Below are 12,039 nucleotides of genomic sequence, written 5' to 3'. Positions count from 1 at the left end.
TGTAATCCTTTCTCTGTGTGGTGAAGGACGCAATGTTGTTCTGTTTAGAAGGCCTTGACGTCTTCATTCATCACCTCGACAGGCCTGTGCCTGCAGCTCAAGGAAAAAGAGATGCAATCTAAGAGCTTGTTTCTTCCAGTCTCCATCAGTCACATTTTGTATGAACAAACAAGAAACAACCTAAAGAGATCCAACTATTTGATGGTACCTGTTGCATCAAGAAGAATAAATCAGGGCCTTGAATGCTCCTAAAATGAATTCAAAAGACCTCAAAAGAGAAGAAAAAATGCCTCACGTGATAATGCCCCTCTGAACTGTTGCCACGGAAGCCAAAGTGCGGCATGTGAAATGGGAGTGTTGCTTCTCCTGAGAAACAAAGCAAATCTGACTGGATACTTTTGTGTAAAAATAGAGCAAAAAAAAAAAAACTACTGTTTGTCTTTAGTTGAGTAAACTAAGCCAAACAGGAAGCTGAAGTAAAGATGCCCTTTAGGCATAACTTTAAAATAAAGTGACCCCCCTGTTCGATGAACCATGTGTGGAGTGTGATCATTAACCACAACAGGAGACAACAGAGAGCATCAAACTAAATGCTAAAGCAGCTAAATTCCTCCAAAATGTCTTTCTGACAGCTGTTATAGTTCAAAGGTAACGGAGTTTCTTTCCTAATAGTTTTGTTTCTAAAAAGACACACGGGACAACCATCCTTCCCCTTGCCCTCTAATTTCCCCACGCTCCCTGACATCAGTGCGCGAGGAGGCGGGTCCAGCCTCTTCCAAGTCTTTCGGGGTGCCAACGAGGGAGATGCCTTTTTTGAGGAGTGTTTGGAGAGGAGACGTCGCTCCTGACTTTTACGCACGGAACCCTGCGAGTCTGTCGCTTCTAAAAACCCACATCCAGCATGGATAACGGATCCCTTCGAGGCATTGACCCGAACTGCACCGGCCAACCTCCTCTGGCCGTCGACATCATCCTGGGTGAGTCTGGCTCTGGTGGGGGGTCTCGCGCCAGGAGCGACCAAGAGGCGCTTTTACGCACCAGCAGGTTTTTACTTCTGGAATTTTGTTTCGGTTGGTTTAACTCATGGGCGCTTTAAGGAGCGTTTGTTTTGAGCAGTACTTTTCTCTGAGTTTATGTAACGTTTTTCTGAAGAAGAAAAAAACGATCCCATACAGATTCTTAAAACAAACAAACAAAAAATGATTGATATAGCAATTGATGGATTATATTTTAATCGCCCTATAATAAATTTCATTACCACCCGATTTATTGACATAACAAAACAAATAAAATAGTTTTATTGCAAACAATTTAAGTTTTGGCATTTGTGCAGCATGCGGGAGACTTGAAATCAACAGACGGAACCACAGCATTTTCTTTCGTATCCAAATACTTTCAAAAATCCTAAAGCAAGGAGAATGTGTTTTTTTTAAGGCTCATTTGATTTTTTTTTCTTTATTTCTTTCATTTCTTTGCTCCAACAAGCCTGATGGAAATGACTCAAGATTGGCCCCTGAAGGGATGAACTAATGCAGGTGTGCTGGAGCAGAGACATGCTGGTGGCATCTCTTTACAAAAACACTTGAAGTTTATTTTATTAAGTATACTTAGTATGAGTACTGCAAGTGCACCATAACCCATGTCCATGTAAGGAAGTAAACTGAACACTTCTTCAGACTAAAGCAGGACATTTTAATTTTATAATACATAGTGTATATGAGTAAACTTCAAGTATACTGCCTCACTTTTTGTATCTACTAAGTATACTTGTAGTTCATTTGGACAAATAACTTTTTGCAAAGGGATCACTTTATATTCTCTAAAAAAAAAAAACATTATGCATATTTATATAAAGTTTTTTAAGAAAAGTTTTCTTTATTTTTTTTTTAACTTAAAAACCCTACTTTTAAATCAACAAACATCTGAATGATTTAATCGTAAATGGGTATTTATGTCTTCATGCATATTGAGTTGATTTCTTTTATTTAATAAATTGTATTTGTTAATATTCCCTAACATTTATTTTTTTTATATTTAAGTAAACTGTGAATCATTTAATAGGAATATGAAGCAACTGACCTTTTCAAGTAATGAAACAAGAACAAACCTCCCGAATTTCAAAGGAAAACAGCAACAAAAAACAAAACATCTGTTTGTTGTAAGTTGTTTCTTTCTGATGAACCATTAATGTCCTGCGAGACCATGGAGTAAATGATGCAGGTCGAACGCGGGCAACATGTTAAAGCCATTTACTGCTTTTCCTTCCATTCTTTGTTCGATGTTGGGACACATTTTCCTTCCCGTCAATCACCTGTCTTCATGCAGGTCTTTAGGTGAAAACTTTCACTTTCAGCTCTGGAAATTCCAAACCTGAAATACATTTAAGGGAAGAGGGAGACAAATGTCAGAAACATTTGATAGTGAGGGGAGACTGTCACAGTGGGGTCTGGAATTACAGTATGCAGCAAATCTGAAGCTTCGTGTGGAAACGCTACACGCCCTGTGCATTCAGGAAACCTCTGGAGATTTCTATGAGGTTCCAACTCTTTGTTCTATAAAACAGATCCGTGTTCGCTTGTTTTCTCCTTGTGATTTCTTTAAGTTACATTTAGCATAATTCAGTGACTGAAGATTATTTATATATCTATATATATATATATTTAATACAGTGCATTGGAAAGAATGCATATTTTCTGATTTTTCGTGCAATTCTTGTGTTTTCTGATTGCTATTTATCCTGCTTGAAACAATAATATATAAAAAAAAATAGCAACAGATGAACAGAACAAAGGCATTTTTCTACTTTCACTTCCTGGTTAACCACATCTGGATTCCACTCTGAAGCTTAAATTGCTCCTTCTTTGATTTCAGGGCTGGACGTTTTTGGCACCATCCTGTATGCCATCCTCACTTTCATGACCGCGGTTTCCATGCTGGTCTTCATAGAAGAATGTATATACATCTATAAAAAAGTGCCTCCCAATAAGAAGAGTGTGATCATTTGGGTGACTGGAGCAGCACCGGTGAGGATGGAACCAATAAAGTTCCAGGCGACAGAGGATTTGGGGTTATGAAATGTGCCCTCTCTCTCTTTTTTTTTTGTGTTTTCAGATCATCTGCACCATGTCGTGTCTGGGGATGTGGATTCCCAGATCCACCATGTATACCGATATGACTTCAGCTTGGTGGGTGTCTCCTTTCCTGTCATTTTGCTCTCTAATTATAACACGCCTTGGATCAGACCATCACAAATCTTTAAGAGAGTTTGATGGAAAACAGCTGGGTGGTTGCGTAACATGGATAGGTTTACTTTCTTCGAGTTAATGCTCAGCTTTTGGGGATTTCCTGCTCTCTCTGCCTCTGCAGTTATTTCGCCATCGTGGTGTTTAAGTTCCTGATCATGATGCTGGAGGAGATCGGAGGCGATCAGGCCTTCCTGCGGCGGATGGGAAAACACACGCTAAGGATTAGCACCGGGCCTTGCTGCTGCTGCTGCCCCTGCCTCCCACATGTGGCCATCACACCGTAAATTCCCCACAGACACACCCTCTGCAATAATCACAACCAGCATGTATTTCTTTTTTTTTTTTCTTTTTTCAATTTGAAAGCTAAAACTGCAATCCTGAACTATTTCCAAGGAAACACATGAACAAAACTTCAGTTTAATAACCAAAGGATGGATACAAGCTTAAATAAAAAGGATCGAATCCCTAACTTATTACTTTTATTGCACAAACTTTTGACTCCATCACTGCATTTAAGTGAATTCTTACAAGTGTCAGCTAGTCTGAATGAAGACACAAGGGATGCTAATCAGAGGAGACGTCCTAATTGAACATATCCTTACAGTCAAAGTGTTTTTCGTTTTTGTTCAGGCCTGTTTCTTTTTTTCTTTTTTTTATAGGATTCAGTTCAAAATCAACAACAAAATTCTTAATAAATATCACAAAAAAATTCTTTCAAAATAAAAGCAATAGTATAATCCATAAAAATAAAAAAATCATATTTTATTAAGTCCAATAACATTTTATTGATTATGATTTTAGCCACTTTGTAATGGTTTTTATTTTTCATTAAGATAGAGAAATCCACACATTTTTTTTCCTCATGAATAACTGAAATCATTACAAAAAAATGTCTGAAATGAGAACCAATCTTTAACCAAAAAGAAGAAGAAATTTGGTTTTTGGCTGAAAATATTTGCATAAAATTACTTAAAAATATCAAAACTAATGCAAAAGAGTGTAACTAAGAAAGAAATCTCAGGAAAAATTTGACTGCATAGAATTTTCAAATTAAACAAGTACAGAAAAGTGTTATCAATAGGAATGGCAGCTCATTTTAAGACTGTTATAAACCATTTATGCTGCCATTTGTATTGTCATTTTTAGTAGCTCAGATGCTTCACAAAACCTTTTTAGATCAAACTGAATCAAATATGAACTTTTTGTACTTTTTCTTTTTTTCCTTGTTGAAACTAGAAGAGAGAGTATTGGATTTCAGCAGGAGGCATTGCTCTTTACTCCCAACACAAATTAAACCTCTGGTCATTCAACTTCACCGGGGCGGTGCGACATGAAGGAACGATTCAGTCGTCTCTCATTTTAGCTGATTGTACTGTCAATATTTGTCATCATTATAGACAGATCCCTGCTCTGCATGCTGGTTTTACACTGAGGAGATGCTTAAGCTGTTTACTTGGAGAAACGGCTCAGAAGAATCATTTTGCAAAGTATTACTAAAGACCATCGAGCTCAGACTTGCTCCTTGTTTCATAATCTGGTTTAAAGGAAAGCTCTTCTGAAGAAAGCTGTGTTGACAGCTGTGCTCCAACTTCAGTTACATTCAGATCTTGACATGTCTGGAAGCCCATAAAGTTCTCCTCTGGGTCCTTCTGAGCTTTTCAACAACATCCTGGAATCTACCTCCAGATTCAGCACAACAGGAAATGCAACAATGGAGCTGTGCTCATTGCTGAATGCATTTTGAAACAGTTTTTTCCAAATCAAAATGGAGGTGAATTGTTTTTCTTTTCTTTTTTTTCTGGTTCACTTCCAGACGGACACTCTTCCTCCTTAAACTTGGCTCCTTCCAGTTTGCCCTCCTGAAGGTTGTCTTCACCATTCTCTCTATTGTCCTCCACACTAACGGGAACTTTGTCCTGACGGATGTGAGTTGTAGACAGAAAAAAAATGTGTTTCAATATTTGTTTGTGAAAACTGTTAATTAAGTCAACATTTTACTAATACATGAATCATAAAAGCCATTTATTCTTGCATCAATATACCTGCTATTGTTTGCATCTAACTGTGGTTATCTAGAATAAGCAAAGAGCAGCTGTCATCGTGCACAGCACCCTTTCCTTAGGATTGTTTCTCCTGCTTTAATGCGTTTTTATAATTGTTTGAAGCAACATTTTACAGGTTGTTTTTTTCTTCTTTAGACAGAAAAATGAGAAGATTGATATTTTTTCCAGCAGATTTGGAATAATCTGCAGCAATTTTATCAAAGGAGGCCCCAAAGTTTGCACGCAGCTGTTAATTCTAATTCAAGTTTTTCCTTTTTGATAATGATATGTATGAGAATTATTTTTGCTCTTTTCCATACTTTTCTGTTGCTTTACGTCGGTGATTTTCTTGCTACAGGAAGATTTGAGGCATTGCCTGCCTTAAATCTCACCTGAATGTCACTTCATCTTCTCATATTTCATCTTGTCCCCTCTCATCCCTCCTCTTCACATATTCTTCCTACATTTCCTGTCATCCAATCTTGTTTGAATTTCAAACATGTCTCCTCAATTCCCCCCCCCCCGTTTTCTTAAATGTCATTTAATCTTTTTCTAACCTAACACGTGTCATCTCATATTATTCAATGTTGACATGTCTTCTCTCATCTTCTTTGACCCGAACATTTCATCTCATATTCTCCAATTTTGACATGTCGTATCTTATCTTCATCGATCTAAACATGTCTAATCTTACCTGATATTATTTAATCTTGAGAACTCTCTTCTAATCTTTTTTTTTATCCTAGCATTGCGTAATCTCCAATTTCTAAAAACCTAATATCATTTTTTAAATCTAAACCTGATTAATCTTAACACATATTTTGGAATCTTGACATATTTCCTTTTCACTTCTTTGACCTGAACACGTCTCATGTTCTCCAATTTCGACATATCTAATCTCATTTTTTAAAATCTGAACATGTAAGTAAGTAAAGTTTATTTATACGACACCTTTCACACAGGAATAACAAAGTGCTTCAGAATAATTACAACATAAGATACAGAAATACTATTCAGACAGACATTGGCCTATTTATTGAGAGTGAAAAACTCATTGGAAGGGTTTTTAGTTTCTTTTTTAAAGTGTCAAGGATTTCTTAGATTCAGATTAGATTTATTTTAAACAAGTAAGTTGGAACATGTAAAACAAGACAAAATAATCAATAGATAATCAAAATAATCAATCAAATTTGAGTGAGCGTAAGGAAAGTGGGAAATTGTTTCTCAGTTTGGGAGCCACACCTTTAAGGGAGCAATCTCCTCGACTTTTAAAGCGTGTAATGGGGACCATCTCTGCTTTCGGGAGAGAGTATAGGGCTAGATGAGGGCTGAGATTTAGAAAGGCACACTGTCAGAAAAAAGGGTACGGTTGGGGTCCGTTTGTGAACACTTAGGGTACAAATGGTGAATTTGTACCCTCAGTGAGTCATAGTTACACCTGTGGGTTACTCATATGTACCATTTAAGGATAAAAAAGGTACAAATATGTTTCCAGCTGTCAGAGGGCCCATGTTTGGACCATTTATTCCACAAACAAAGGTACAATCACTTGTGTGACAAAAGAATATTGACATAATTTCACTCATCTTCTTTAATCTAAACACATCTCATCTCATATCCTCCAATGTTGACATGTCTATTTTCATTTTGTTGTGTCTCATCTCCTTAAGATCTCATTCAATCCCATCTCGCTGTATCCAACTATATCCCAGTTCACTTCTTTTGTTTCTTTTTTAAACTCCTCCCATCTTCAATCTTTACCCATGCCTCTTCTCCCATTTTATCTGCTTGAATCCCAAAAGAAGGATCTATTTTAGAGTTACAGCTAAACATGAGTAGTTCTTGAGTTTTTTTTTATCCCTTTAATTGCTTCTCAGCAGTGTTTTTCTGTTCTCTAATCCCAATATTTTTCAGTTGAGCATCACAGGAGCTGTTATGTGGATTAACCCCTTTGTGGGCATCTTGACAGTCATTGCTTTGTGGCCTGTGGCCATCATATTCATGCACCTAAGGACCACTCTGCAGACAGTTAAGATAATCCCCAAATACGCCATGTACCAGGTACAAATTCTGACTTGCAACACTCAACCAGCTCTGCAAAAATAGATTAAAAAAACAACATTTTACTCTTAAATTACAACATTTGCCCATTTTTAATAGTGTGTGTTTGTGTTTTAGCTGGTCCTGATCCTGACACAGCTGCAGTCAGCTATCATCAACATCTTGGCGATAAATGGAGTCATCGCCTGCTCGCCGCCATTTTCCTCCGTAGCCAGGGGATACAGTGAGTCCTCAATAACAGTACAATCCGTCGTCTCTGCTTATCTGTGGGAATCAGCGACGTCCTTCCATTTGGATGGAGAAATGTGTCCAGCTGTGAAGATTGCTCCTTTCGTCTTCTTCCATCTCCATCTCACTTCCTGCTGTCTGTCTCCGCAGTGCTCAGCCAGCAGCTCCTTATCCTGGAGATGTTCATCATCACTCTGGTTACGCGGATGCTGTACCGAAGGCAGTATGACCCTTTGCCCGTCGAAGATCTAGACGACAACGAAAACACAAAGATGGTGGTGATACCGGACTCTGCGTGAGGACTGAACGCCTTACAAAACAGGAAAAGTCTCTGACTTTACTTCTAATGTTTGCTTGAATTTATATACATGTACAAAGCTGCGTCCAAAGTTACAGATTGAAAGAAAACTCAGGTCAACTTATGTCCTAAACCAAAAATGTAACAATACTTAAAAAAAGCACACACAGCAGCATCAGCTGATACGCTCAGATCTGTTTCCCTGCATGCTTTCCTCACTTTTTTTTTTTTTTTAGTTTCAGCTGCTTACAGTGTTTTTCAGCTCATCTTAACCTAACAGTGTTGATCATTTTTTCTTCTTTATGAAAGAAAGTCCAGATTTTTCCCTCACATCTGCACATCAGTTAGAAAAAGAAAGAAAGAAAGAAAGAAAGAAAGAAAGAAAGAAAGAAAGAAAGAAAGAAAGAAAGAAAGAAAGAAAGAAAGAAAGAAAGAAAGAAAGACAGGATCAGTCAGGACATTTTTTTTCCAAACAACAAACTGTACGTTCATATTCATTCATTTATAGCCGGCTGAAGGCAGCAGGAAGGAAGGCTGAAACCCCCCCGCTGATTACAAACAGACATAATGAACTGATTTATATCACCACTAGATGACTGAAGCTCAACAGGATTTATGGCCATGGCTCTTATTAAGTTTATGTGTTTCAAAGCATGTAATAGTTTTAGTCTTTCAAATGTAAATCATATCTTCTCTGCACTTCGAAAGAACAGCCAAGAGGAGCAAAATGAAAGGAAATGTCAAAATGAACTTTCACTTTCCTGTTATGCAGCTTTTGAAACATTAAGGAATTTTGCACCTTTAAGTTTTTGACATCTCTTGTTTTGTTTTTCCAAATACCTTGTTCCATTTGGCGCCTTTAAGTCATCATGTGTGTTTTGACTATACCTGGTTTGAGTTTTGTTGCTTTTTGCTGTGTTTAACTTCATACACCTGTTTCCCATAATACCTCGTTCTCTCTGTGTTTTTTTACTTCCTGAATTTTTCTGTTCCCAGTGAACACATGCTTGTGGATTTGCCTTTTTGTGTGAGGGTGTTCTCAATTTACATATAAGAATTTCCGTATCTGGACTGACTGATGCAGTAGCTCCCGTTCAGATGTCATTTGGATTGATCCTGTGGGATTTGTTGTACCTCACTTTGCATTCTTTGTGCATTTCTGACACTTTTAGATCCACATTGAGTTGTTTTTTTAAAAAAGCTATACCGTGCTTGAGCTGTCTTAAAACGTGAAATAACTTTTTTTAATGGTCTGGTCTGGTTATTTGTCCACAAACAAAACCTAAATTGGGAGGAGAAGCCTTAGAGTAAAATGTTAGTCACACAAAAGAATTTGCGTTTAAAATTAATATAGTTTTACTTTGAGCAAATAGCAATAAAAAACTTTTTTTACTGCTTCAATTACTGTTTTACTCAATTTCCTAAAACTCCATGTCACACAGTCTCAATGTAAATTTTGCTGGGATGAGAATTGGTCACACGTGAGTAAATGTGGAAAAAGTGAGAAAAGTTGTGGTCTTTGTGTAAAATTTTCGCCGATGTATCACCAATGAACCACGTTAAAACCACAGATGAAGTACGAATAAACCACGCAAAGAACCCGAAAATCAACGTAGAACATGAACCGTGCAGGATTATTCCGCTGTTTACATGCAATTCATAGTGATTGGTACATCAACAATGTATTTTTAATGTGATCTTCCAAAAATCCCACACAGTTGCGTAAAATTTACGTAATAATGCGTGTAAACTTCAATAAATACGCGTGCGCTGCGTAATTCTCAACCGACCCAAAATTTTGAACAGCTCAAAACTAAATTCACGTAAAGATCAGTCGGCCGAAACCCTCGACGGACATCACATCAACAAATGATGAAAGCAAGAAACCCACGATTTACATATATCACGCATGTTTCATGAAAGACCAAAATTCATGTGTGGGAAAAAGAGCAAAATGTACGTAGTGACCTTGTGACATGGCCTTCACAGGTTTTTGAGCAAAGGATCTCATGCTCATCTGAATTTCTAAGACCGTATCTTAATTTCTGCAGAGCAGTACACCCCCGAGTTCCTGCCTTTTGCTTCATTTTATATTTTTGAAACATATTGACATTCAGTTGAAATTATTTCTTTTATGAAAAAAAGAAAAACATTGTTTTTTTGAGTTAAGATCTTTACCAGTTTGCCTTTTTTGAATTTTTTACTGTGGCCCATTTACTATGTTTGTGTTTAAGTATTATTCAAGGAACAACGTGAAATTTAAATGTACAACTTGGTTTCACATTCTTATTTGATACTGAATAAAAAAAACGTTGCTTGATATTTGTGATCAGAGCAAAATCCCAAAACTCTTCCACCGAATTTGAATTTATTTTAATCTATTGCAGCAGATTTGTTAGTGATGCAATTAAAAAAAAGCATAGTTGCTACATCTGTTTTTTTCTTTTATTAAAAACAAAATCAGACTAATAATTTGAAAAAGGACAATTACTTTAGTTTATAGTTAAAGTTAGGAAAATACTTTTAACTCTTGGTTTTTGTCGTTAGAAATCAGATCTAAAATTATGTCACTTTTTGTGCAGGTAGATAAGGTTTCTTTTCACAGTGAAAACCTAAAGGCAATCTGCTAATACCCCACCGGCCAATCAGTAAATCACCACCAGATGGCAGTAGAGACAAGAACGAGAATGAAGTACAATTGAAACGTTTATGCATTTTTACCAACAGCGCTCCTTTAAAGGTCAGCACTCGACACAACGCATCGTTCCTGACAACACTTTAGGAACCGTTTTAAAGGTTTAAAGTAAAGTTTAATCGCATCATCTACGCAGACCGCAATAAACAAACAAGGAAACGTAAATGATGGTGACTGACGCGCCTCCGACCAATTGGAGTGCTGCTTTCAGCCACTTCCCAGCTCTAAGCCAATCAAAATAGTGGTGGAATAAGCCCCCGCCTTTGCGGTTGAGACGACGTTTCTCCTTTAAGTACGTGCTGCCTGAAGCGCCTTCAACAGACCGGATGCTCGTCAAGTGAACCTTCAAAATTAAAGGAAAAAGCAAACAAACTCTATAAGGTCTTCCTAGAGATACTAAACAGTTGTTTAGAAGTACAGTAATGTAAAATATAATGCTGACCATTACGTTAAAACTTTTTCTCACACTTTTACAAGCCATTTTTTTCTTTTTGTAAACGTTTAAAATATTTTCGGGTTGGGTTAGGGATTAAAGATTTTATAAAGGGCTAAGGCTATTTTAAAACATTTTTATTTCGATGTTTTCACAATTTAGTTGGGGTTGCATATTGGAATATATATATACACAGTACACACCAAATGTTTAGACACACCTTATTCAAAGAGTTTTCTTTATTTTCATGACCATGAAAATTGCAGATTCACACTGAAGGCATCAAAACTGAATCAACACATGAAGAATCATGTACATAACGACTGAAAATATGTCATATTGTAGGTTCTTTACGGTAGCCACCTTTTGCTTTGATTACTGCTTTGCACACTCTTGGCATTCTCTTCATGAGCTTCAAGAGGTAGTCACCTAAAATGGTCTTCCAACAGTCTTGAAGGAGTTCACAGAGATGTGGTCCACCTCACCCCAAACCCAAACTGGGTTCAGGTCCGGTGACTGTGACGGCCAGGTCATCTGGCGCAGCACCCCATCACTCACCTTCTTGGTCAGATAGCCCTTACACAGCCTGGAGGTGTGTTTGGGGTCGTTGTCCTGCTGAAAAATAAATTATGGTCCAACTAAACACAAACCGGATGGAATAGCTAGTCGCTGCAAGATGTTGTGGTAGCCATGCTGGTTCAGTATGACTTCAATTTGGAATAAATCCCCAACAGTGTCAACAGCAAAGCACCCCCACACCATCACACCTCCTCCTCCATGCTTCACGGTGGGAACCAGGCATGTAGAGTCCATGCATTCACCTTTTCTGAGTCGCACAAAGACACAATGGGTGGAACTAAAAATCTCCAATTTGGACTCATCAGACCAAAGCACAGATTTCCACTTGTTTAATGTCCATTCCTTGTGTTCTTTAGCACAAACAAGTCTTTTCTGCTTGTTGCCTTTCTTTAGCAGTGGTTTCCAAGCAGAAATTCTACCATGAAGGCCTGATTCACACAGTCTCCTTTTCACAGTTG

The 12,039-nt window shown here is 37.5% G+C and overlaps 1 protein-coding gene across 1 annotated transcript; it reads left to right on the top strand.

Moving 5' to 3' along the window:
• Positions 1-777: 777 nt before the first annotated feature.
• Positions 778-9,120, top strand: LOC101166261 (organic solute transporter subunit alpha). Its single transcript, XM_004081239.4, has 8 exons — positions 778-977; positions 2,872-3,023; positions 3,112-3,185; positions 3,367-3,525; positions 5,059-5,170; positions 7,202-7,348; positions 7,466-7,571; positions 7,727-9,120. Exons 1-8 carry the CDS (start codon positions 902-904, stop codon positions 7,873-7,875), a joined length of 975 nt encoding a protein of 324 aa, XP_004081287.1. The 5' UTR covers positions 778-901; the 3' UTR covers positions 7,876-9,120.
• Positions 9,121-12,039: the final 2,919 nt, after the last annotated feature.

This window comes from Oryzias latipes, chromosome 20 (genome assembly GCF_002234675.1).
Source record: "Oryzias latipes chromosome 20, ASM223467v1".
Taxonomy (NCBI): domain Eukaryota; kingdom Metazoa; phylum Chordata; class Actinopteri; order Beloniformes; family Adrianichthyidae; genus Oryzias; species Oryzias latipes.
This window is presented reverse-complemented; position numbering and strand designations above follow the sequence as displayed.

Excerpts from the sequence above, each read along its gene's own strand:
- LOC101166261 (XM_004081239.4), top strand. The coding sequence starts at position 902 with ATGGATAACGGATCCCTTCGAGGCATTGACCCGAACTGCACCGGCCAA. Across the intron at positions 3,526-5,058 it reads CCACATGTGGCCATCACACC|ACGGACACTCTTCCTCCTTA; the intron begins GTAAATTCCCCA and ends GTTCACTTCCAG. Across the intron at positions 7,572-7,726 it reads CTCCGTAGCCAGGGGATACA|TGCTCAGCCAGCAGCTCCTT; the intron begins GTGAGTCCTCAA and ends CTGTCTCCGCAG.